Source organism: Lepidochelys olivacea (assembly GCF_965140295.1).
Source record: "Lepidochelys olivacea isolate rLepOli2 genome assembly, chromosome: 4".
NCBI lineage: Eukaryota > Metazoa > Chordata > Testudines > Cheloniidae > Lepidochelys > Lepidochelys olivacea.
Window position 1 is genome coordinate 124,020,177 of NC_140414.1, and position 27,773 is coordinate 124,047,949.

General features: G+C 39.7%; 2 protein-coding genes across 2 annotated transcripts in view; both read right to left on the reverse strand.

Annotated features, from left to right (window-relative positions):
• JAKMIP1 (janus kinase and microtubule interacting protein 1) overlaps nucleotides 1-27,773 on the reverse strand; it is a 262,665-nt gene that overhangs the window by 64,906 nt on the left and 169,986 nt on the right. Inside the window, exons 5-10 of the mRNA XM_084626863.1 lie at nucleotides 26,199-26,408; nucleotides 25,262-25,381; nucleotides 19,318-19,464; nucleotides 18,564-18,704; nucleotides 16,645-16,704; nucleotides 1,158-1,286 (exon numbers count right to left, since the gene is read on the reverse strand). Coding sequence (XP_084482989.1) covers nucleotides 1,158-1,286; nucleotides 16,645-16,704; nucleotides 18,564-18,704; nucleotides 19,318-19,464; nucleotides 25,262-25,381; nucleotides 26,199-26,408 — 807 coding nt within the window. The remainder of the gene's footprint in view (nucleotides 1-1,157; nucleotides 1,287-16,644; nucleotides 16,705-18,563; nucleotides 18,705-19,317; nucleotides 19,465-25,261; nucleotides 25,382-26,198; nucleotides 26,409-27,773) is intronic.
• LOC311520105 (uncharacterized protein) lies at nucleotides 3,214-5,308 on the reverse strand (the record flags this gene model as incomplete). The annotated part of the gene is made up of 2 exons (XM_084627345.1): nucleotides 3,214-3,290; nucleotides 5,203-5,308. The coding sequence occupies 2 exons, from the start codon at nucleotides 5,306-5,308 to the stop codon at nucleotides 3,214-3,216; spliced, it is 183 nt and encodes a 60-aa protein (XP_084483471.1).

Sequence of the window (27,773 nt, forward strand, 5' to 3'; positions counted from 1 at the left end):
ACAGTATTGCCAACTCCAGGCTTGCAAAAAACATATGCCACGTCCAAAAATCATGACATTGGCTTAAAAATCATTAAGATTTCTTTTAAAATAGTAAACATTGGGGTCTTTTCATTTGCCTTCTGGGTTTCATATTTTAAAACTTTTCTCCACAATCATGAGGGCTAGAATTTTTTTTTAAATGAAAGCGGAGATTCTCCTGACTCCAGGAACTGGGGCTCCAAGAAAGAAAACCCCAAACAATATCATGAGACTCAAAAATCACAAGGGTTAGGCAACCCCAAACTAACAATAAAATAAACTGGGTAGAGTAGGGGAATTGGGGACGGGAATAGGAGATAGAGAGGGTATAACTGAAGGCTGGAACATATGAGTTAGCAAACAGGATAGGGAGACCTTGATTTTACATCTTGTCCTTGGCCTTGCCAGTCCTTACTGTAGCCTGGTTGCAGTGCATAACATACAGGTCCAGCAAAAACATGTCTACATATATTTACTATTTAAGCCTTAATAAATTGACAAAACTTCTCTCGATATCAAAAGCGTAGCGAGAAGGGCCTGACAGAACCAAAATAATCAAATAAATCATAATAGTCTAGGAATAGCTATTGTGGAGCAGCCATGGATTTTGTCAGTGCAAGTGCCAATTGATTTTCTTATTTTGACAAGCAAGAGATATTGTGAAAAAAGGAATTCTATTTCTCAAGCACTGCTGATATTTACCAAGTCTGATTTAATTAACTCTGAACTCATCAAGACAGACAGACATTAATGCTGTCATTTATTAGCTGGGTTGCAACGGCTTAGCTAAATTAGTGTATTTTTCATAGATTTCAAGGCCAGAAGGGACCACTGTGATCATCTAGTCTGATCTGTACACCACAGGCCACAGAACTTCCCCCACATAAGTCCAGAGTATATTTTTTAGAAATCATCCAATCTTGATTTTAAAATTGTCAGTAATAGAGACACCATGACTCTTGCTAAGTTGTTCCAGTAAGTTAATTACTCCTACTGCTAAATATTTACACCTTATTTCCAGTCTTTTACTAGACTTAAAACAACTGTTTAAGTTGCAAATGCAGAAATACAGAGAAATAGGAAAAATATTAACATTCATTTTGTATGTTTTATTATGAAGACACTTTGTTACTTACATCATCCAAGTCTTCTTCTGGTGTTGCTGGCGTTCTGTCTGTTTTGTCCGTGTTATATGAAGTTACAGATGAGGTTTCAGAGTCAACAGATTCTTCGTCAAACCCAAAAAACGTCTCCACAACATGCCTCTGAAATGTCAGTTTTTCTAGGTTACTAATAGGGCATTCAGTAATAATCTATAACCTGGTTAAATAGACAGCAAAAAAGGTCTTCAGTAAATCCTAGTCTGACTTTACTCTCAAGATGCTTTGATTCTTACCCACAAGGACAGGAGGCTCAAGTTGGGACACTTTGGCAGTCCCGTTGATTTCAATGGACCTACTAAGTGCTGTAGGATTAAGTCCCTGGTAACAAACTGAGAGAGCCTGGGAAGACAAGAGTGTTGCTCCCTCCATGTGTATGCACCATTTGAATGCTGGTAAAGAAATTATTCCTTTCAGCATCTTTTACTCGAGTGTTTCAAAGAATCAGACAGCATATTGCACTTGATAGCTGCCAAATACAGTCATGCTCTACCACAAGTATAAAATACACTTAACCACACAGAAAATCATCCATGTTTTGAGATATTAGGTAACCAACCTATTGAGATGCAACATACAAGAGGGTGTTAGAAGAGGGGTATATCGTATTCAAAAAAGTTATTCACTGACATTTGTCATTCATATTATTAATAAAAACAAAACCAAAAAAAATCAGAAAGTAGAGCTTAAAAATATGTATTTTTCAAAATTATTGCAATCAACTTGAAGATATCAGTTCATATATCTTCATTTGTCTGAAATACTATCATTTCAAAAATGAGAAAAATGGATTCTCTAGAAAGAAAAAATAAATACCAGCATGTTTAAGGAAAATTAATCTTTAGTGAAAATTAATATTTCAATGATTTTTTTTTACATCACAGATAACATAACATTGAATTAATGGGTACAGAATATAACAGAACCGCATTAAAAGGTACAGGCAAGTAGCGTATACATAACACGCATCATGAAAGATATTAGATCAGCTACCAATGTCAGCAGGCAAATAAAAAGTCATAACTGCAATGAATCTTTATAGGACTGATAAAAAAGTAAACTGATCTTAAAATTATCAACCTTTCTGTGCTCTCCTTACTTCAGTTTTTGATACATGCCCAGAATACAGTAACTCTGCAGAAAATTCTGCTGCTTCAAAAATAAAAGCATCGTTTAGACATTCAATTGTGAAAGTTAAACTCTCTTAGTTCTGCTGAAGATCAACAGTTGCAGGAGGGGATACAGGCCACAGCTTAAATTAGCACAACTCATCAACTGCTAAACCAATCATTCTGTGCTACTAATCAAACCATTCTCCGTAGGATGAGTGTTGAGACAGGCACCATGGCTTACTGGGTAGAGAACCGGAGACCTGGGTTCAATTCCTGGCTGTGCCATTGGCCTGCTGGGTGAACTGGACATTTCACCTCTGTTCCTCAGTTTCCCCATTTGTAAAATGGAGAGAGTGATACTGACCCCTTCGTAAAGTGTTTTGAGATATACTGATGTAAAGCACAATAAAGAGCATGGTGTTACTGTTCTGCAGCATTGCCACTCTCACTTGCGCTAGGCTGACTTGAGCAGAGCAACTTAAGCTAACTTGCTGTGAAGACAAACCCTTAGAATACTTAAAAATTTCACTCACAGACTGAATTAAGAGCCTAATGTTTCTAGTATAAAAATCCCCTTTCAAATATGTTATGTTCATGTTGAAAAAAGTTCAAAAACTGAAAGAAAGTAGAAACCTGAATAAAGCCTGGACTCTTCATAACTCTGCAGAGGCCACAAATATAGACCCATGCACTTGAAAGATCTCTAGAGATCAGCCTTCCCTTTCCAATCCTTATTAGGTCATTAGGAATTGCTACCCAATCTATACAGAGGGAGGCAAAAAGAAAAGGGATTTAAGTACTAAAACCTGCTCAGGTACACAGCTATTTTTAGTTATTCAGTAAGCTCCAGGATTTTCTATGTTATATGTTAGAACTATGTCTAAGACAAGACATTTAAGATGGAAATTAATCCAAGAATTTTAATTCTCTCCTCTAGCATTCACATTCTTCATAATCCTTAGCTTTAGAGAAAGTTTGTTTTCCTTCATTATAAGTCCTTTAGAAAAGAACAAATAAATCATGGTGCACAATGTGTGTGTGAACCACTGAAGAAACACCCAGCAATACCTACAGGGAGCATCAGTAGCATCATTAAACTCAGGACAAAAGTGTGTTCATCAACACTGAAATGTTCTTTGCAAATATTGAGACAAACCATAGCTAGATTTATAAATAACTCAGCTTGAATACCTGTTGCTTTAAGAAGAGGTGATCTCAGGAAATAAAAACAAACACAAAAGATTGGTCCTTTTGGTTTATGTAATAGAGCCTTGTTGATTACAGGGATTATTTAAAAATAATAGCTACTGAACTATCAATATACAGATATATTTGTTACTCAGCATATTTAAACACATCATTGGCACCAGGCCTCCAGGAAATATCCACACATTGTAATAAATAATGCAAATGATAATTAGATAGGGGAAATTAATGTTTCCCATGGCATGGAAACACTCAAAATCTTCAAGGATAGTCAAGGATTGCTAAATACTACACATATTTGTGTATAATATTTTGGGTTTAGAGCGAATCTGTTTCATTTACTTTTTATAAACACTGCTAATTACTATGCCTGAATGGAGAATTTGCCTGTTTGTTTTTGCGTTGATTACATACTTGCTGGGACACAATGTAGTATTTAGCCATTGCACATTAATGGCATATTTATGAATTACATCATGAGATAATCACACAATTGTCATTATTAATAATAACTATTTATTGTTGCAAGTGTGATAGTCTAATATTTGTAGCAATTGGCTATAAAAATGGATTCATATACAACACACAACAAATAAACTGACCGGGAAACAGCTAGAGGGAAAAAAATCAGACATACAGTTGACCCAAAGTTGATAAAGTGTTAAGAAAATTTTACTACCTGATAATAAATACTATGATAAACAATATATATGCACACACACACACACACACACACACACAGAGAGATCATGAAAGATCATACCTATTAATTCAAAAATCTGATTTAAAATAGATTTCTAAAATATATGTATTCTAATGTGCCTTTTATTATTCTGTTTGCTCTTTTTAACTATACTATTTATGTCAGAATTTTTCTTAAAATGTGTAAAACTCTTGAAATTGTATTTGTATATATTGTTTGTAATTCTAGAAAGTTGTTAATTAAAGGTGTTATTTTTGTGTACACATATGCAATCCTAAAGTTCAGATCATAACCTTCAGTGTAAAATGTCCATCTCAATAACTGAAAATATGCATAAGAAAAATCTGAAATATTTGGCAATAATTAGTGCAAATTAGGATGTAATTTTGGATTTCTATACCAATGTTTTCACACATACTTTTACAGTATAATTGTGCATTACATTTTTGCAATTAATGTTTAGAAGTTCAATAGGACTTATGACAGAGTAAATATATTTTCAGAACATGAAGATCTACAAAATATTCTGTATCTCAGTGGTGATTCCTGTTGAGTCAAAACTAGTCAATTTGATTAATGTTGACAAAATTTGTGATGCAGAGTCTGTTCCATAAAATATATAGATGTTATTGCATACAAATATCTATATATATAATAGTACTACATTTAATTGAATTAGATAGGTCTACATGTATATGAACCACCTAATTTCTATATAGCCTCAGGTTTCAGAGTAACAGCCGTGTTAGTCTGTATTCGCAAAAAAGAAAAGGAGTACTTGTGGCACCTTAGAGACTAACCAATTTATTAGAGCATAAGCTTTCGTGAGCTACAGCTCACTTCATCAGATATAGCCTCAGTGGCTTCATCTTCCCACACGATTTAAGTATCACACATTATTTTCAAGTGATTAAATCAAAACAGGAGAAGTGGCTAAATCACAATGAACTGAATTACGCTGTAATTAGAACAAATCAGCTATTAATTTATAGCTTCTTACCTTTGTGTTTATAAGTCATTTCCTGGCAGCCAGAAAAATATAGGCACACCAGAGCACACAGACAGATAAAAAAAGAGAAATATAAGACAAGAAGTATGTACTCCATTGCGCTGGTCTGAAGAGTGAACAGTTTCAGTTGTAATCACAAACACAGCCCATTTAATAAAGCTTACAAAGCAGAAATTCGTCTTTTGAGTCCCACAGTTTCAGTTATGGGCAATTTTGTTGATGTCAAAGCAATGACTCCAATTTTTATTTTATCATTGTAATTCCATTCTAGAGATAAAAGCCTTTCCAGGATTTCATGGTTCTTTGTCATATATTTCAAAAAACTGAAAAAAGCCCTGAACTACAGTGAATCCTAAGCAGAAAAGAGACCTTTAAAATATTCTCATTACTTCAAGGAATCTGATGTCACATGCAATTATTAAGAAATTTCTATCAGCTCCGGCTGCTCTTTCTCACCGAAGAAAATCTAGGAGGTTGAGTGTGTGTGGTGATTATATTTCTTCTCTGGGTACCCTGCACTCAGATGTTATAAAGCTCCACCCCACAGTGCTCCTCTTTACCTCTTAGAGACCTGAGCTGGTTGCCAGCAATGTTCTAGAGATTCATACATCCCCTGACAATTAGAAGACTGCACAGCAAAAGCTACAGTAGCAACAGTAACCTGGCGCAGAAGAAATATAGCTGGGAAAAACAGATAAGACTTTGGCATTTCCAAAAGCGTGCCAGCTGAACTAAAACTACTCTCACATGAGAAGACTCTAAAATCTAACTGGACCAGGCAAGTACACCATTTTTCCTATCAGATGTCTTAAGTACCACAATATGAATTTACAAAAAATAAAAGGAGGACTTGTGGCACCTTAGAGACTAACAAATTTATTTGCGCATAAACTTTCGTGAGCTACAGCTCACTTCATCAGATATGTACTTTGTTCTAGCTAACAAGCAAAGCTGACTGCAGGCTATCAACATTAAAAAACAAACATGGAGGAGTTGTTGCTTCCACACAACCTTCGCATGCTGAGAATTATAGAAGACAGATCTTAAAAGGTACCATCTCAGGGAAAAAAAACAATTGTTCGGATGCAGTTCCTTCCCACTCACGAACATATCCATCACCTATTTATTAACAGGTTACAAAATTAAATCTTCACTGCACAGCAATCCTTCCAACCAATCTAGAAAAGTTACATGTTTTCAGTATTCTGGAGTCAGCACTAATCCATAAATGGTTAATTTAATCTCCCCAGTCCTTGTATTTAACAAATCTCTTTTTGCCCTTGGTCAGGGTTCTACTGATAGCGGCACAACTGAAGGTGCATGGGAGCCTGGTGCTTCACTCCACCTCCGGCTCCACCTCCAACGTCCTAACCAGTGAATGACCATCTGCTTCAGGCTCATTCATCTGGGTCACTATTCCCTTAGAAAAAAGAAAAGGAGTACTTGTGGAACCTTAGAGACTAACAAATATATTTGAGCATAAGCTTTAGTGAGCTAAAGCTCACTCTACTTACAGTGCTCAGGTGGCCCCTCTCTTAAATCTTTACCCTGGACGTTCTTTTGGCTTCTCTAACTACTTCTTCCTACATCTTCCCCTGGTCCCTTTCATATAATACCTTTCCACGGAAGCCCCTCACAGGTTCTGTTCCAAGTCCTCTGGCCTGAGCACTCTCGAGAGCCTCTTATAAAGCCTTTCTTTGCCCCAGTCTTTCTCAGACTGAAACAAAGCCAGCCCCTTTTGTGGCAGATACCACTTTCCAGCTTACATGCATCCGAACCTATTCACGTGGCCCTTCTCAGTAAGGTGCTCCCTCTAGTCAGGTGCTTCACTTGAGGTTTCCCCATTTCCCGTGTTCAGGGAAAGCCAGACACAGAAGGAAGAAGGTCCACATCCCCTCATAGGCTGTAGGTAAATTATACTGAATGATTCTCAGAAGAGCCAGGCACAAATACTTTATTTTCCCCAAGATAAATCTTAGTAAATTTCCACCAGTGTCAGTCCTCCCTAATCAACACAGCCATCCTGATCATTACTTCTACTATTGTACACCTATGTTATCATAGTCAGCTGTGGATACAAATATCCAGCCCATCTGACAGGCAAAGCCACAAACTAATTTCCACCAGTACTGAACACTTTCTGGGTTTCCACATTCACACTGTTCTAAACAACATCTTTGCTTTTATTTTCAGTGAACAGTGCTTGAAATCTGAGTAAGCTATGAACAGATTAAAGCGTCAGATGCTGTTCTGTCGATATTGACTTTTTTTTTAGCCCCCATTCTGAGACAAAATTGATTTTATCAGGATGTTTGTGTCTGACTTGTTGAGCTTGGGTCTGGAAGGCAATTTCAAATCAATCCAGTCTGCCTACGTTTATCTCAGTTTTGCTTATTTTTCTAAACCGTTGAAATAAAAGTTTTGTGCAAGGTTCATCTTGCTTGCTTTGCTGTTAAGCTGATTTCTGTTAATCTTGCTGGACTTGATTATCTAGTTATCAATTCTAAAACATTCCAGATTTCTTGTCCTTGAAACCTGGGAATTGAGACAAAAGCATAGGCTGACAGCCAGTTACTGTCCTCAGATGTATGCATAAAACACTCATTAAATTAATTTACTTCAGGACAAAGTTTTGGCTCTTAGTGAATTTCACAGGCAGCTTGTCATAGAGCTACATCAGATCTTTGAGACACGGCTGCCTTAAATGGTAGTTGAGCTACTATGGTTCCCATTGACAGTGAGAGTTCTACTCAAGATACAACAACACAAGGAAAAACCATGGCAGATCTAATGTGTCTTTAAAAATCAGTTTAATCTAATCTGGAATGACAGACACTAAAATACATTAACTATAATTGTACGGTGGTTTCTCTGCATCACTATAGGGCAGAAAAATAAGTTTGTTTGGGTGCCTTAACTGCATTTCCAGAATTTGAGATGTTTGGATTTAGGGTTAATCCTAACTCTGAATTTCCTGAAATTATAATGCTTTTTTCTGTAATAATTACAACATCTCTGTATTACATTTTCCCTATATACTTTCAACCTTAACTCTATCAATGTTGGGTTTTTTCTCTAGGAATTAAAGGGAGTGGAACAAAAATTATATACAAATGTAGAGCTTGACCCTGCATCCTTCAATCAAATAATTGTATACAGAACATGGAAGATACAGTCTTCTGATAGTACATAGCTTCCTTCTAGTCAACTTCACCCTTCATTACTTGAAGTCTGTCAGACAAAAGTAACCTAATCAAACACATCACAGGAGGCCTAGATTCTAAAAACTAGTCTGTGATCTAACCATAAATGATTAATTTGAAGTACATGATCTCCCACTAGCAACAGAAACGTGCAAACATTTACAAGGAAGTATTTACATTTTAAAAGCATAAATCAATGTTGCAATGCCACTTGTAGCTGCATGCATGAAAAATAACCTACAGGTTATATGACAATATGGGCAGTTAGAACATTTGCAAACCTATTCTTGAGGACTTGAAGGCTTCAAACCCTTAGGGCCTTTGGAGGTTCATTCTTTTATTTATGGGTTTTAAGTCAAGCTGGTGAAATTTTGTTCGAATTTTTTTTAAAATAAAAAGTGGACAATTTTTCAAAACCAAAAATGTTCACCCAAACTACTTGCTTATTTTGAAATTTTCCACTTTTTCAAATGAGAAAACAAAAAACATTGATTTTCAGTTATTAATTTCCTCCAATTTTTCCCTTTTCTCTCCATTTTTCAGTGGCAAAATGGAAAAAGGAACAAAGAGCGGAAAGGGGGGAGGGGGAAGGAGACAAAGCAAGAAAAACAAAAAACATTTATATTTTTGCTTTTCCCGCACTTCAAAAAAAGCAGAAAATTTAACTATTTACCAAAAAGCACACTTACCACTTTTTGACCAGCTCTACAGTGAGCTGAACAAGCATCTTCTCTCTCTTCCTTGGTTTATTCTCTCTCATGATATCTGCCTCCTTCCACGCACCTGTTCCTTCAATCCCCAGAATTCCTTTCCACACAAGAAGTACGAAGGAGCCAGCATCTCCTCCTCTAAAATCAGGTAGAGAATTTCCTGCTCCCCCAACCTAGTTCCCAGGAGCAGGGCTCACTTCACCCTTTTGTTTAGCTGGCTTTTCTTTGCGTCTCTATCTAGTGCAGCATGCCACACATCTCCCGGTGCCCCCTGGCCTGCAAACTGGCAGGACAGTCAGAATTTATCATGGAAGACCAGACTTGGCCCATTCCCTCACCAGCTACAAACCTTGCCTTGCCTTCCCTTCTCCTGCCACATTATCCCATGTGGACCCCCTAGGTACCATAGATACTGGCCACTCATCCAGGTGTTTAATACTTTAGGTGCAGAAAGTGTCCTAAGGGTTAAAATGTACTAAGTATGGGCAATGGAGCTAAATGCTGTTATTTCTCCTTGAACAACTTTCCTCCTCTTTTCACTACAGTACTCTGGTATTTACAATTCGACCTCTGATTTGCGTCGATAGCGTGAAATAATATTCTGAATTGCATGTCTGTTAGTAGTTGTACCATTCTCCCTCATGAAGAGGGGATGGAGTCTGTAATCATAGCTATTGCTTCATACTTTATGTTTCCTCCTGATATAGTTTTCAGAGTAATAGCCGTGTTAGTCTGTATTCGCAAAAAGAAAAGGAGTACTTGTGGCACCTTAGAGACTAACCAATTTATTTGAGCATAAGCTTTCTTGAGCGTGAGCTGTCGCTCACGAAAGATTATGCTCAAATAAATTGGTTAGTCTCTAAGGTGCCACAAGTACTCCTTTTCTTCCTGATATAGTTGTTATATTCCTACTAAAACAATAGAGAAACCCCACTGATTTCTGTGCTCACTTAAGGCTCTGTATGGTGGGGCACAGAAAATGAGAAAGCAGAATACTGAATAATTCCATCTTTTTCAGAACACCGACTCAGAATTGGAAGACACATTAGTCAGCAGCCATTTACAAATGTTAATCAGCAAGACAATGGAAATGCTCCCAAATACCAATTTAAACATCCATAGTTGAGGACCTTTTCTTTAGAACACACTGACCGGAGAGCAATTTTTAAAACACAAGCGGGAGGAGGGGATATTGGAATACTGTAGGTCAAGACATTTGTCTTCACTAGGTTTTCTAGTAATATTACACCTTCCCAAATCAGAGTTTATTCAGCTCTCTTTTTCCACTCTAAAACATCAGCAAGGACAAGACATAGTGGTTTATCTTATTTTGGCAAAATATATATTTTCAGGGACAATCATGTATAGCTACTGACAGTTATGGTCACAAAACAAATGGTATAGTGTATAATGGGAATGCCATTCAGGATTTTGATGTCTTTACTGGACTGGACCTTTCTAAATTGTCATCCCATTCATGGGGAAAACAAGGAGTAGACACAAAAAATTCTTTGGCAACTGTGGGAAAAGTTTATTTAAAAGGTGAGACTGATAGGCTTTTGATGTGATAGGCAATGACCACTCAAATTGAAACTGATAATGTTTTTTTTTTTAATTATGAACTGTGAATATGTTGAATTTATGGGGAAACTTTCAAAATCAGCAGCTGGGAAAGGTCTGGCCAAGCATGCCCCATTAGGAGCTAATTTAAATAGTAAAGTAAAAACATCTTCTAGGAAGTGAATGCAATGTTAAGAAACTACATAAATGATCATCATGTTCCCATTATGCCTCAGGCATTTAGGGCAGCGAGGAAGCTCCTCCATTGCTGTCTGTTTCTGGCAAGTCTTTCAATGATTCTCCATCTGAGCCCCAGGTTTTTCAGCTCGGCTTCCACAACTCTTTGTCATGTTGTTTTCGGGCGGCCTCATTTTCGCTTGCCTTCAGGTGTCCATCTTATTGCTACTCTGGTGATGGAATCAATTTCCATCCAAAGCACATGGCCAATCCATTTCCAGAGCTTCCTTGTTGGAAGCTGGTTCTCATATCCTCTTGGCTGCACTGTGTCAATGGATCTTGGTTTGAGATAGGTCTAAGCCAAAAGATACAGAGGATTTTTGTGAGGCAGGTTGTATGGAATGAAGACATTTTGGACAGGTCATACTTTCTTATTCCCCAGCATTCTGCACTATAAAGTAATGTTGAAAGTACGCAGCTCTGATAAATCTTGAGTTTGGTTTTGGCGTTGTATTTTGATGATTTCCAGACTGTAATTTAAGCTCCTGAAGGTGTTCCTGGCTTTACTGATTTTGTTCCGGATGTCCTGGCTGATGGTGCTGCCCAAGTATGTGAATGTTTCTACATTGGTGAGAACATAATCCTCTATCTGTACTGGTGATGGTGAGGCAACATTAAACGTCATGATATAAGTCTAATTGCGGTTGATTTTCAGTAAAATTTGCTGGCTGAATGCGTGGAGTCTGAATGCGCTGAATGTGTTGTTTTTTCTTGTATACGGTGTTGGGTATGTGCTAGGACAGCAAAATCATCTGCAAAGTCCACGTCTTTAAGGGACAGAAGGGTGTCCATTTAATGCCTCTTGTCATGTCTTCTGTTGTACGCTGCATTACCCAGTCGATGGCAATGCTGAAGAGGATTGCAGACATGACACACCCCTGACATACTCCTGTTTTGACTTCAAAACGGAGCTCACTGTGATCAACACTGCATGTAAAATTGAAATAGAAGCTTTTGGTGATGTTGATTATACAGAGAGGGATTCCATATGCCTGCAGAACGTGCCATAGGCTGGTCCTGTGAATGCTATCAAAAGCCTTCTCAAAAGTCTATGAAGTTTATGTAGAGTTGTGGTTGCCATTCTAAGCATTGTTCTATTATGTTTCGTAGAGTGAAGATCTGGTCTGTGGATCCACACCCTTTCCGAAAACCAGCTTGCTCTTTTCTGAAAATGCTATCAACTGCCTCTGATATATGCTGGACTATGATCTTACACAATACTTTGCTTGGCACAGATAAAAGGGTGATACTACGCCAATTATTACAATCTCTGAGAGTTCAGTTCCTTTCTTTGGTATCTTCACTATAACGCCATTGGTCCACTCATCTGGTACTTTTTCCCTTTCCCAGACTGATGTAAATAGAGGTGCCAGGATAGATGCTGCTAACTCAGGATTTACCTTGGACAATTCTGCATTCAAGTTATCCTTGCCAGGAGATTTCCCATTTTTTAAGGATTTGATGGCTTGAATGATCTCTTCCCTTAGTTGGGGTGTCTGTGCTGATATCAAGATCTTCTTCTGCCTCCTGGATGTTTGCTTCCTCTTTAGGTAGCTCCCTGTTCAGCGATTCTTTGAAATGCTCTGTCCAGCGCATTTCTTGTTCTTTTTCTGTTGTTAGTAAAGGCCTTGTTTGTCCCTGATGAGAGTGTTTGTTGATGTCCGCCATTTAACACTGATAAGCCGCGTCATTTTGTAGATGGTTCCTTGTTCATCATGAGCAGCTGCATCCTCTGCTTGTGTTGCCAGATTATCAATATACTGTTCTTTGTCCACTCTCACAAGGCATTTGACCTCCTGGTGTGCCTTGCTATACTGCTCGCAGTATTTTTCCTTTAGCTTCTGGGATTTTGTATCAAACTTTTTTCTTCAGGGCTCGTCTGGTTTCTATGGCGTCCCATGTTCTGGGTATAATCCACTTCTTCCTTCTTTTCTGCCTGTAGCCTAGACAGGCTTCACTGCTCTGTTTATAAATTGCTGTTACTTTGTCCCACTTCTTGTTGATCTCTTCATCTGCATTCCTCTCCTCTTCAAGGTCTGCAAGTGCCTGAAACCTGTTCTTTAACTGCAGAATGAAGGCTTTCTGTATTTCAGGGGACTTTAGCTTGTCACTGTCATAACGTCTATGTCTCTTGTTTGGTGGACCCACACTTCTCAGTTTTAGCTTGATGGAGGCTGTCACAAGGTAGCGGTCACTGCCAACATCGGCTCCCTTCTCACTTTTACATCTGTCAGTGAGCATCGCCATTTGCCATTGATCATCATATGATCAAACTGGTTCTTACCTCTGCCATTTGGAGAACACCACGTCAGCTTATGAATTTCAAGATGTTGAAATAGGGTTCCGCCGATGACTAAGTCGTTTATATTGCAGAAATCAACAAGCCTTTCTCCGTTTTCATTTATGGTGCCACACTCATGTCTTCCCATTGCTCTGTTTGTGTTGACCTTACTGACCTTGGCATTCAGGTGTCCGATGACGATAGTTAGGTAGTGGCGTGGTATTCTCTCTAACTCTGCCTGTAATGTAAGGTGGAATTTGTCCTTTATTTCTTCATCACTGCCATTTGTCAGAGCATAGCACTGAATCAGGGTGATATTATTGTGTTTCCCTTTCAGTCTGGTCTCATAAGTCTCCTGATGACAGTCTTCCATTCAAGCAGGGAATGTTCCATTTCCTTCTTCAAAAGGATGGCAACACCCTCATGGTGTTGTCCATCATCCCTTCCAGAATATAGCAAAGGTTTTCCCAAGGCTGTTGTTAATCTTCCTGTCCTGTCCATCTGCTTTTGCCGACACCCAGGATGTGTAAGATATAGTGTCTCATCTCTGCTGTGACCTGAGCTAGCTTCCCTGTTTCATGCATTGTCTGTACGTTCCAAAAACCACGTTTGGTTTTTGTCTTGTCCCGCGGCGGCTGGGAGTGGCGGGGGGGTCTCCCCTGCCGCCCGTGATGGCCAGGATCTGCAGCGGGGCTGCCGCTGTCTGGGGCAGTACCCCCGCAGCTCCCTGCCTCTGCGGATCTTTGGAAGTCACGGATTCTGGAAGTCACGTTAAAGCACAGCCTTAACTATAAAGCAAGTGTTATTTCAGTGTACAGCAGAACCACACTAATTCCCACTTCTGCTAACCCACAAATGTGTGGCCTGTATATACACACGTGTGCGCGTTAGCAACTAGCTTTTCAGAAAAGATTTGTCAACTTGGTGTTGAGCACTTCAGTCTTCATGCCAGTGGCTTCCTTTTGGCTTTCATCACTGGCAGTCAGGTGGGTCATTGATTCCTGAAGGCCATCACACACAGTAATGGTCGATTTCTCCATCACTGATTCCGTAACATATTTTGTTTTTTAGGGGACAGGTTTGTTAGCCCTGTGCCCAATCCCCAACCTGGAGGACCAGGGTGTGTGTTTTGTCTGGCCCCTCCCACACAGACCAATCTAGCATGTTTGTACCTACCAGGAGCAAAAAGACCACGCAGACACAGACTCTGGGGATCGTTAGAGCACGCCAGCTGTCATGCCACCACAAGGCATGGACATGAGAGGACATAAAAGTACATAAAATTGAGTCGTAATCACTCAATGTCCAAGTGAAACTGTCCAAAATAATAAAAAGAAAAATCTCACTGTAATCGCTGCAAAAGTCAGTCAACAACTGTGCTATGACATGGTCAGAACAAACGTAGAACAACAGAGTTTTTGTTGGAATAATGAGGGCTAAGCCACACCAAACCTCATTTGCTTTCTGAGTCAAGTTGCTCCAAATCTGATTTTGACTAGCCAGAGTAAACAGATGGCAGCACCCACAATATACTAGGCACATTCCAGATAGAGAAATAGGCATTAGAGAAGGCGCTCACAGCCAGAGAGAGGGCAGGGAAAGGGTGCCATGTATAAGAAAAGTGGTCAAAGTGGTTTTATTATGTTTTGTTAATACACGCTTATAGTAACACAGGATTTTTCCAATAATTAAAGTATTGTAGAAGCTAGCATCCCACCTCTTTCCTTCATTACTGATATTCCTAGTGTCACATAATATGGCTATCACCATCTCATTAAAAGGAAATGAAAGTAGTAAACTACTTTTAATAAAAACAAGTATTTTATAATCCCAAAGACTACAGTTTAAAACAGTGTTAGGACTCTTTATTGTACAATATTGAACATATGATCAGATACAGAAATATTAATTTTATTTTTAAAGGGCCCCACTTTTATCTCTGCCACAGATGAACTTCCAGGATTGTTATGCCTAGCCTGAATAATACAGATCTGCTATAACCTCACCCTATATCACACTTTTGCAAGGCTTATGGATTTCTTTGAAACTATTCTCTCTGTATAAAACAAATGCAATATTATGAACACTGTTTAAAAATATTTCTAGTGAGACACAGAACCAAAAATATATCCGAAGTCGTTCTTTCAGAACCTATACACTATAAAAGTGAAAGTAATAAAAAAGCACCACCATGAGGACATAATGAGTATGCCATCAAGAACACACTATAAATAAGGCTAAGATTTTGTCATGGATATTTTTAGTAAAAGTCACAGACAGGTCACGGGCAATAATGAAAAATTCATGCAAGCCCATGACCTGTCCCTGACTTTTACTAAAACTATCCATGACAAAATGGGAAGCCAGGGCATCTGCCAGTGGGCTGGGAGTCCAGAGACCCCCACCACCCGTGGGGGCTCAGAGCTCCAGGAACCCCCTTGCCACCCGCGGCGGCTGGGAGTGGTGGGGGGTCCCACCTGCCACCCATGGTGGCCAGGATCTGCAGGAGGGCTGCCACTGTCTGAGGCAGTACCCCCGCAGCTCCCTGCCTCTGCGGGTCTTTGAAAGTCATGGATTCTGTGACTTCCGTGACTAAAGCGCAGCCTTAATTATAAAGCAAGTGTTATTTCAATGTACAGCAGAACCACACTAATTCCCACTTCTGCTAACCCACAAATGTGTGGCATGTATATACACACGCGCGCGTGCGTTAGCAACTAGCTTTTCAGGGAAGATTTTATAGTAGATTTCATTACTTAAAATATATATAAAAAACTTAAAAATATATATTACTACGATACAACTACCATTAGACTTTGAATGTATACACTAAAACAAAATCTACCATTGTCTAAATAAATGAATACATGTTTTGTTCTTTCATTTTTGCATTCCATATTGCACTCCAGTTCAAATTAGCTATGCTCCATTTTACTACTTATACATCAAATACTGTTCAGGTTAAATTTCTAAAGATATAGAGGGCTAAATTTTCAAATGTGACTAATAATTTGGGGCATCCAACTTGTGATACCTTCAAAGGGCCTGATTTTTAGGAAGTGCTAAGCACCAGCCCGCAGAAAAATCAGATCCCTTTTAAAGCTGCCTGAAGTCACATTTGAAAATTCAGGCCATGGTGGCTACAAACTATTTAGATTTTCTTTTAAGGGGTGTGTGTGTGTGTGTGTGTGTGTGTGTGTGTGTGTGTGTGTGTGTGTGTGTGTGTGTGTGTGTGTGTGTGTGTGTGTGTGTGTGTGTGTGTGGGAGGGAGAACTTTGGCTAGGAACATTGACTTAGGGAGTGTTAATTATCATTAGTTAGAAATAATGGGTAAAATCATTCAATGGAATTTTACCATTGACTTAAATGGAGCCCATATTTCACCCAAAAAGTTTGTATGACATTTGCAAGATACAAAATAGCTGGTACACCAGACTCTCACCTTTGGAGGTTTCAAACTTTTCCTTTTTGGTTTTTTAGGGCGTAACAAGCGTTCTCTTTCCTAGAGTAAAAGAGATGATTTTACTTCTTTAACACGTATTTAGATTACACGTGACAAAAGGAAACATCATCAAATGTTTTCTTAAAGCATGAGGCAAAGTTACAAACAGCATAAATACTTCTTGAAATATTTAAACAAGAACATTGCCTTGAATGTTTTTCCCTTGAAGCTCAAGAACATTCAGCAATGTACTCCACAGGTTTATCTTGAAATTGGCAGGAAAAGGTCTGTAAAATACGGGGGCACAGATTTCTGACTGTTCTTTTTTCTCTGAATATTCTCGAAATATAGCAACACCCATCGACAGGCAAGAATGTGCCCTGCCCTTCTCAGCCTGACGATCAATAGCAAAGACTAGCTCAGTTTTATTAGTCCTAAATCAGTCGGTCACATACATTCTGACACAGAACCACGTATATGAAGATATTTTTTGTTTGCGGCTGCTTTTAAAAAATAAATAAATAAATAAAAAAGGGAACACACGATGTAGGTTACTCAGCCTCCCAAGGGCAGGGGTGCTAAGAAGGTAAGGCACGGACTGTTCACGCTTACAGGACTCAGCTCTGAATACAAATTAGGAAGCTCAAGCACAAGTTTGTTGGTGTCTGATCCCAGTTACCTTGTGCCTTTCTTTTAGCATCCGCTTTGAAGAAGATTGTAACAAATCTATGTTGTAAAATAAGAAGGTCACAAATATGCCTAGGACTTTTAGATCTTGCGATCATTCAGCCAAAGAATACTGACTTAACCTTCAGAGGGGGTAGCAGGAGAAGGTAACAGTCAGTAGAAAGAGACAAGAAGAGGGAGGGAAGGAAAAGATAACGTGTATGTCCTCCCTCCGAACTTTTTTTTAATCCTCTTTTATTCTGCTAACTCCCCCCTCCCTTTACCCTAATTCTATTATCCTTTCCAGCTTTACTCTGACTTACCAATTTCTGTGTCCTTCCCTGCAATTCTTCCAGTTTTAAAAGGATTACAGTGATTTTAGGTTTCTAACTCTAATTGCTGCTAGAGCAGCTGTCTCTCATCTGCCGATATTGAACTACAGCCCGCTGGAATACTCAAGTCAGGGCTTCTTTTTAGTAATTCAATCCAGAAAGTGGAAGAATAGCAAACTACCAATGCTTGTTTTGAAATGGTGAAGTAATCCATAATCCATCTCTGCCAGCACACTGCTCCAGAGGAGAAAATTTGGGAATGTGCACAGTAATTCAGAATAATGATGGTAACTTAAATGGCACCTTCAAAGAATTTTACAAACTTTTATGGGAACCCCTTCATCTTCACCTAAATGCGCCAGCTTCTGCGGTGAAATGCAGCAGGTGTTTCATGTTGCACAGCAACACAACAGTTTAGAGTCGGAAGTGAAAAATACATCTGATGGAATTTTCGGTGCAGTCACCCACATCAGAATCTGGCCAAGACACAAGATGTTACCTGGCGTCCTGTCCTGCATACAGTATTGTAGTGTATTGTATTGTACTTTGACCATGAGAGGTCAAGATCTCCGTTTCATGTCTTACTTCCCCAATACCTCTAATGATCACTAATGATGCAATGAAGAGCGCCACTTGCCGATTCTTCAACATCATTTTCTGCAGTACCTTACAAATCAACTTTTCAGGTATTCACCAGGCAAGTCTGAGTTATGAGATCACCACTGGGTATGGCTGCAATAACACCACTGATGCGCTACGGAAACTCAAATTTACTACAAAGGGAATAAACAAAGTGCTGAAGAACTATTTTTCATGTCACTACACTGCCAGTTTTAACTGTACTCAATCCAAATTAACTTGAATATTGCTCTCAGATGATAGGTTTATGCATGTATGTGTACTGAACATGTTTAGTATTACCACTGTGAGATCATCAATAACATGCTGCTGCTCTATGACTTGCAGTCTCAGGAATTCCATTTCTTGTTCCTCTCGTGTGCTACTGAGATCATTCAAAGAAGTGTGTCTCTTCAAAGTTGGCTGCGTGGATAACTTTTCTTTCTGCAAAAATCAAGTTTATTATTAACACAACCAATTCTTAAATGTCTTTCTGCAGCATTAGGTAAAACCCTCACCTCTGATACACTGATGTGATGCTCCAGCACAACTAAAGCACAATATTTCCACCAAGCAAATATTTACACTTTAAACACATACAGGGTATATTCTGCATCTCACTTGGACATCTAAAACTAGGATGGAGAAAGCACTGGTGAATATACTCTAGAGAACAATCCTGAAAAGGGTCTTTACCATCTCTAGTTTATACAAGTCAAATTCAGCTCTGACATATACATCCATGCAAAATCCCATGGTATACCAAGGTGAATTTTAGCCCTCTATTTTATACCCTTTACAAATTAAAGCCACAATGATCCTTATTCTTAATAATTTTGTTTAATAAATGACAAAACAAATAAAAATAAACACTCTGATTTTAGAATACTATCCACCACTAGCATATTGTATTTGACATTGACACATTCACATGGCTTAGCTTCTGACACACCAGTATTTATCTGAGTAAGAGCCACACATTTGTTTTCAACTCTAAGCTACTAAGAGCAGCTGCTCTTACAAAGTAACCTCTGATACCTATGAGACAGTTACTTACCATTTCTGCATTTTCCCTTGTGAGATTTTTAATTTTTTCTTCCATCCTCTGGATACACTGTAACATGTCCTCATTCTTTTTGGTCATCCTCTTGTTTTTCTCTACAAGGGGCTTCAGCTGACCTTCTGTCTCCCGAGAACGTTTCAGCTGCAAAGGGGGAGGAACCCCAAAATGTCAGTTAATCATAATCTGGGCTACAATGACCTGAAAGGAGGAGAAACACTTGGCTTTTCACTCCCCCTTTATTTCTCATTAATTTCATTCATTCATTCATAAAGAATATTTTTCTGCTTACACACGACAGCTGAACTATACTGTATGCATCTAAAAACATATAGCCTTAGCTTGTTACCAAAGTGAAACTAACATGGCAGTCAATGCAGGTTTGAGTAAAAAAATATATATATATATCAATGGCAAGGATTCAGCACTCACTATTTAACACAATTGAAAATGCCCTCATTGCTAAGGCTGGTCTTTGCCATTATACATCATATTTTGTTCTTGGGAAGCACACAGAATTCACATGGTTTATAAAAGTGCTCTCTTGATAAACCGTAAATCTTATTATGCATGTGCTTCCAGTGAGTTATTAGCCCTTTTCCTAGAGAACAAAATATGATAGTTACCTTTCACCCATTTAAATATTCTTTATTAGAAATATACCACGCTCCCTTATTTTAAGGAAATTATACCTAATGTGTAATTAGCACAACCAGGGAGTCAGCCAGAGGGCACAGATTCAATCTCAGGGTTCTGCTGACATTTTCAGCTGCTCAGTTTTGTTCCCCTGGTTTTATGATGTCAGACAATCATCTCAAGTAAATTACTGGCCTTTCCCCAATTTGTGGTATTCAGTATTTTACTATTTTTATCTCCATAATCCTTGGACTATTCTGTTTCCCTACTTTTATCATCAAAAAGACTTTAATATGCAGTGGGCTTTAACTGCAACTTCAAGAAGATAACATCTTTCTTAAAGATTTGTTTCTTTGTTTCATCTTGGGAAGGATATACATTTTTCTTATAAGAATTCAAGTACAGCAGTTTACAAAGTGCCTCCTCATATAGCAAAGCCTGATTTACCTTTTTTAAAGACATATTGGTGATGCCTTTACTCCAGGCATCCAGAAGAGTGTTTGAGTCATGCATGCCCCACATCCTACTTTAATTTAATAGGCCCCAAAGATTTCAGTCTGCAGTATTTTAGCATTTCTTAAGGGTGTGAAGGAAGGTAAATAGCACATGCAGGGAATGATCCAAGTACTAAATAACCTTTTCCTCCCAATAGCACACCAGATAAAAGAAGCAAAGTATTATTGAAAGAAAAAAAGTAAAGAAGAGCTAGAGCAAAACAATAAGATAGTCAAGAGCACAAAGGATATTCAGTATCCAAGAGTAATACTAGGACAATTACTTACAGCAAAACACCACCTTACCCAGGTCAGCCACACCTGCCCTTATGCTAATACAAATGAACCATTAAGGATCATGCAATATGATCCTAAAAAGTACTACAAGGGTGCTAGAACAATTTGTATAGTGGGGGTGCTGAGAGCCATTGAACCAAACTGTGAACCTGTAAATAATGGAAAGCACGTCAAGCCAGGGGGTCTGGCAGCACCCCCAGTACTCCTAGTTCCAGCACCTATGAAAGAATATAGGAAATTATTTGAAGGGAAAAGCTATAGGAGAAGGGCATGATATTTCTCTCACTTACTCCAGTTTTTATACTAGGGTAGTACCATTAATAGCATTAGTCCTGATTTGCACCAAGGCCAAAGTGTCTAGTTTCCTTAAGCAGCCTACTGATTATCCCAATTGAAGAAGCAGAAGATAAGGAATGCATCAGAGCTCTGCTCCAATGTAGATTCTTTTAGAATGTGTATGATAAGACATGGCTATTTACTGTAACTGTGGTTCTTCTAGAATTAGGTGTGCACTTGTCCAGTGTGCCAGAGCAAGAGACTTTTGCCTGTCAGTACCAGTAGAGGGGCAGTGCTCGCACCTCATGGCTGTGGGCCCTCCTCTGGCTATATGAGGCACAGCCCCAATCCCCCCTCAGTTCCTTTGCACTGAAGTCCACGAGAGTAGACTCCAATACAGAGGGGACAGTGAGTGCGTCATGGAATACACGTCTGCATCACATCTTAAAGAACCACAGTTACAGTAAGTAACCATTTCTTCTTCTTTGAGTAGATACAGAGGTGTTTCCACTTAGGTGATTCACAAGCAGTACCCCAATCCAGGGGCTCGGAGTCTACTGGAACAGGGATTGCAGGACTGCCCTTACAAGGCCTGGGTCCACATCTCTCTGTAGCCACCCTTCAGTAACCAGTCGTCAAGATCTGAGAAGATGTGGATTCTTTTCCTCCTGAGATACGCCAAGACCACCACCATGTATTTGGAGAAGACTGGGGAGGGGGGCAGAAGAGAGAACAAATGGGAGAACCGTGAACTGAAAGTGGCATTCTACCACACAACGAAGAAACTTCCTGTGACTCAGCAGAATTGCCACATGAAAGTAGGCACCTGAAGTTCCAGAGCAGTGAACCAGTCATTCTGAGACAGTGCTGGGAGGAGAGCCAAAAGAGTGATCATGCGGAATCTCAGGTACTTGATGAATTTGTTGAGGCCACGAAGGTCAAGAATGGGTTTCATCCTGCCCTTGGATTTTGGTATCAGGAAGTACTGGGAGAAGAAGCTGGGGCCCCAGTGTTCCTACAGGAGTTCCTACACCACTTCCAGTGTTAGCACAGAGCTGACCTGTTCGGCGAGCAGTGTCTTGTGAGAGGGATCCCTGAAGAGAGATGTGGTGGGTCGGTGGGAAGGGGTGCGGAGAGGAACTGGACTGGACTGCTAGGCTCCAGCTGTCGGAAGTAATCAAATCCCAAGCATTGTAAAAACAGGCCAGCCTGTTCCCAAAGGGATGGGGGGGATAAGGAGGATGGAGTAACAACTGGACCAGTGGTCTGGACTAAGGAGTCAAAATGGGTGCTTAGCAGTCCTGAGCCCGACTGCTTTCTCTTGTGGGATTTATCCCTTTTTGTAGAGTAGTCTCACTGTTTCAGAGGGAAAGGTTGAGCAGAAGGAACGCTGCAGGCAGTATTGCTGCTGTGCCCCATCATGGCATCTTTGCACAGAAGGCATGTACACTCCTAAGGCCTCAAGGTAGCTGTGGAATCCTTAAAGAAATGCAAAGTATCATAAGTCTTGTCCAAGAACAAGACCCGGTTGTCAAAGGGCAAGTCTTCAATGGCTTGTGGGACGTCCAAAGTGAGCCCACAGATTTGAAACCAGGAAGCCCTCCTCATAGTTACCACTAGGGCCATCACCCTGGCCTGGGTGTCCGCAAAGTCAAGGGGTGGACTTCAGGATCATTTTGCTGCAAAGCAGCCTTCCACAACGAATACCTGAAATTCCTCATCCTAGACGTCAGGGTAGGCAACTGGTCCTCAGATTTAGACATGGCTGACCAACTGAGGAAATTATACTTGGACAGAAAAGCTTGTTGACTCACAATCCTCATCTGAAGGGACAAGGAGGTATAGATATTTCTGCCCAGAAAGTCCAACTGCTTGGAGTCTCTGTCCTTTGGGGTAAATTTGAACCTATCCTGCTTGGCCCTGTCATTTACAGCCATTGCAACCAGGGAATTCGGGGCTGGGTGGTAATAGAACCCTTCAAATTCCTGCATAGGAACAAAATAGTGCTTTTCCATGCACTTAACCACTGGTAGTACCGAGGCGGTGGACTCATGTCAGCTCAAGGAGTGCATCTTTAATCAGGAGGCTCGCTCTCCCAGGGACAGCAGGCTGCAAAATGTCTAGCAATTTGAGTGTGTTCTCCTGAAGAAACTCCACGTGGATGCCAAGGGATGAGACTATGTGGCATAAAAGATCCTGGTACACTTTAAAGTCCTCTGGAATAGAAGGGGAGGGTGAATCAGGCAGCCTGGCACCATCCTGCAACAAAGATGAGGGTCTTGGCTGGGCCACAACTGACTCTTGCTCCCAGGAAGAAGTACCCAGGAGGGAGGACTCTGGTGGCTCTGCAGGGAGGAAGACCACCAATGCTTGGGCTTGCAGCTGATCCTCAGTCATCCCCGTCAACCTGGTGGGTAACTTTGGCTTAGATCGGAACGAGGAGCAGGATCTCCGCAAGCAAGTAGTATCCCACTGAGTCCAAGAACGCCACTGATATGGGTAGAACATTGGTGGCCAGTAGGGGCCGGGTCAGGGACCTCTGCCCAGCCATGGGGCACGTGCCAACCCTGGTCCATATTGATCCACTGGCCCTTGGAGCTTATCAGGTGATGCAAAGTGGGAAGATGATGATCCTGACTTGGATTCATAAGAACCTTGGGATCTTGGGGACAAGGGTGGAGTGATGCCCGAGGGAGCCAATAGGCAGTCCAATTCATCTGACGTCCAGAATGAGGCTGGAATTGGTGCCCCCCGATGAAGGAGGTACCGTTGGTACTGAGCATGCTGGTGCCACAGGCAGTGGCAGTCTTGGTGCAAACAGCGGTACCAAAGCACCCAAGTCTGTCGATGTGGAGGGTGGCGAATGCCACCGGGGGAGCCTCTGCGGCATCAAATGCAGAGGGGCTGGAGAAGGTCCTGGTGCCAAGGTCCCCTGTACCAATTCCAGGAGCGTCTGGACACGGTGCCAACACACATGACTCTGCTTCCATTGCAGTCAATGAAAGTTTTACCATTAACTTTAATGAGAGCAGAGTTAGACCAACACTGAATGCTTTTGAAAATTGCACCCTAACTATGCAGGAAAATACATTTCTTAAATGCTCCTCATTTCCTTCCATTTCTAAGTTGTTCTCTCTCATCCACAATACCTCCACTTATTTCAGGAGTTTCCCTGGAGATTAGGCAACGGTAGATTTTTCCATTAGAAAAACAAGCTTTGTAGCTCTTAGCCAGCATAAGACGTTCACAAAACAATGGTGGCATTGTCAAGTTTCATTACTTCAAAGAGTAATACAGTAAATTAGTTACATAGATTACATACTTGTCATGGTGCAGTATATTACCAAATGCTGCATGCAAGCTACCACTCATAATTTTATGCCCACTTTGTGAGAGAACTATTTGTAGACAGTTCTGAAGAAGATGAAAAGGAGGAGCAATCATTTCAAAACCTTTTCCAAAGTTGAGTTTATGATGTTAAATTTCCTCCTCTTTGAAAAAAGAAAGTGACTTTCACATGGAATGTCAGCCTGGAGGACAACAGTTTTAGCTCTGAACCCTGCAAATGCTCCATCCTTGTGCCCAAATGAACCATTCAGAGAAAAGGAAAAGCACCCAGAAAATAGCATAATACTGTTCTCTCTCTACACCAGCAGTTTCAAAGTCCTGGCTGATTAGCTACCATGGTGTTAGACACCTTAGAAATAGGAGACAGAAAAAAATATTCCTGGGAAAGACATGAGGAAGAAAGAAATGCTGAATTGGCAAGAAAATTATGTAATTATTTAATTATTTAAAATTATTTGTTATTATTTAATTATTTAAACATCTTCACTTCAGCTGATGACCTCTACAGGGGTCATGTTTGGGTGTAAAGGAACACCGTTTCTTCCTGGAATATATACGTATTAAGTAAAACTAAAAAGTAATAAAGACAAAGGTTAATTTTTTTAAAATCAGTTCTTAAGGGACCTTGTAAGAATCAAACGAAAAAAAATAGTGATTATCTCAGTCAAGCTACTTGCAAAGAATGCATGTGATGAAAGGACATACAACAAGGGGACAAGAAATAAGGGAAAGTAAATCAACCAAATAGGAACATTTAAAAAAATCTTTACGTTTCAGTGTGTTAGCAACAGAGACAAATAGTTAAACTCTGCCTGAACACACAACTTCTCTAAATGCCATTAAAATATTGTCCTGCAAGTCATCATCTGTGTTATTACTAATTATTTTACCAGTTCATTTCTTTCATCTGCTAAAAGGGTATTTCTGTCTTCCAGCTTCCGTATTACAGCATTCAGTTCAGCGATTTTTAGTTGAAATCTCCTTATGTCTCGTTCATCCATATGCTGTTCCTTTAAAAACATACAAACCAAAAAGGGATTTTTTTCCTTTCAAATATCGTTTATTACACAGAAACATGTACTTAGATTATAGCAGGCAGACTTTGCATTCAGTGTATGCATACAGCATGGGTACTGTAGAGAATATCTATAGGCATTTGTATCATTGACTGGAAAATATTTTTTAATTGATATGAACTGTTGCAAATATTTCTTATAAGAGTCACAGGGTTGTATAAGTTGAAAAAGTGTAAGCAGCCAAAAGGTTAACTCGAAGCTACATCACGTAAAAAATTTAAATTAAACCTTAAATTATGAAAGTAAGATCTACTACTAGTGTTCTTAGTACTGAGTTATCTCAGTCTCATGCCACAGTTAATAACACGGCACAGAACATATTTATAAGATAGCACAGTACAGATTTGGAAAAGAATAAGTACAAATTCCCTTTTAATGTCTACCGCTGTTGTATAGAATAGTTCATATTCATAAAATAAATAAATGTATGAAGGAAACAAATGGTTCGTCATTGCAACTGAAGAAACAGCCGTCAATTACAAGTAATAACCTCACATTGTGGCCACTTTTTACCAGTTTAAAGTAAAATGTTTTAAACATTCTTCAAAATTCAAGAGGCAAGTGGAGTTTTTAATACTCAAAAAGTGGAGTTACTTTTACTGCAACAATGCAATGTACAGTGCTGTTACCAATGCAATGCTCCTTTGGCAAGGATTAAACATAACTCACAATTCTGTGGTTTCACAGTATCCAGAAACGCCGAGAAAGTAGATACAGTAACTGACCTATGAAGACTATCTGCTTCTCTTACCGGGCTTCCCATCATTTCAGTGATATCCCCTACTCCAGCAGGAAGTTCCTTCTTCGGGCTACCATGGTACCGTTCTGCCTCCTTCACTTGGACAAGCTGTTCATCCAAAGCTTCTTTCTGAAGAAGCAGCTTTTGTGCATGACCTGCCTGGACACCAAGATCTTTTTCCAAAGCCAAAATCACTCTGTCTTTGCCTTTTATCTCATCCATCTGCAAGGGAACAGAGCAAGAGAGAAACTTCTGTAACATTTCCAAGTATTTACAACAGGTAGCAAACATACCCACAAAAGAAAGTTCTGCTCTGAAAACTACAGTGGCCACCTAATTGTGACTCTTTAAAATCAAGCTGCATCTACCTGAAATAAACATTCTTTTTCCTGCAGAAAACATCAGTCTTCCATTTGCTAAGGTCCCAATCCAATGCCCTTTGAAATCAATGGTTACTTCAATAGAGGTTGGAGTAGGCCCTATATAACAAAGTGCTGGAAGCTAATAAATGAGCCAGCACTCTGATCACTTAGGCACCAATCAGCTCCCCTGGAGAAGGCTGATTGTGTCTATGGAACAAATTAGCTGACCAGGCTAGTGAACCAATTAGCCATCAGATGAGAAGTATAAAAGAAGACACAGGAAGGCAGTGAGGGGGAAGGACCTGGGCTAGCTGAGTTCTCAAGGAAGGGAGATGCCTGTTCCTGCTTGGCCCAGTAGGACAGAGCCAGAAACCTTGCAAATACTTTGCTGCACAAGACTGTATTGGTGATGGGAATATAAATAAATTCATATAATTTGTCACCTACTGATGGCATCTGAGAGGTTTCTGGGGCTTGCCCTATTATGCTCTACATGAGGTAGGTATAAAACAAAGAGAAAAAATACTCTCTATTTGAGGATGCATAGTTTCCCTGGACAAAAAAAGAACCTTTCTTCACTATATTCTGGGAAAGATATTCACCTGTGGTGCAGAGGGCCAGGAGGAAGCCAATGTACCGTTTAAATCCCAACTAAGCCTTATTTTGAGGCTTAAGTGATACATCAGCCTCCCGCTGACCGTCTGTCTAGGAGTGAATTTCAGACTTGACGAATGTATCCAGACAAATGCTATTAAACCAAAATGTGTACATTTAATCCAAAATTCGGAAACATACTTAACTACCTTTCTTCTTGCTCCTTGTGATAAGATTACAACGTAGATTAGTCTTTGCATAGAATGAAAAAGGAAATGTTTTATATCACAGCACCCTGAGTGGGTAAGACACTATTTCAGCATGGTAGGGAGAAATGTTTCCCTAAATCCTATCTATGTTTACCCAAATGTGCTGCTCACACATCTCAAAACTACACAGAGCATATTATCAGCAGTAAACTACTGTAGCTTACACTGGATGTGCCCCTCACAGCATCAACAAATTGACTTTGGTAATATTCCAAACGCTAAGGGAAGTGACAATCTACACTAGCTACTATAGAAACAGATTTCTTAACATGTATGCTAACAATGTACCATATATTTATTGGGAAAGTGCTACTTGCTTTCTTTTTCAGTGTATTACCTCATTTCCTTCCTCCCCCCAAATG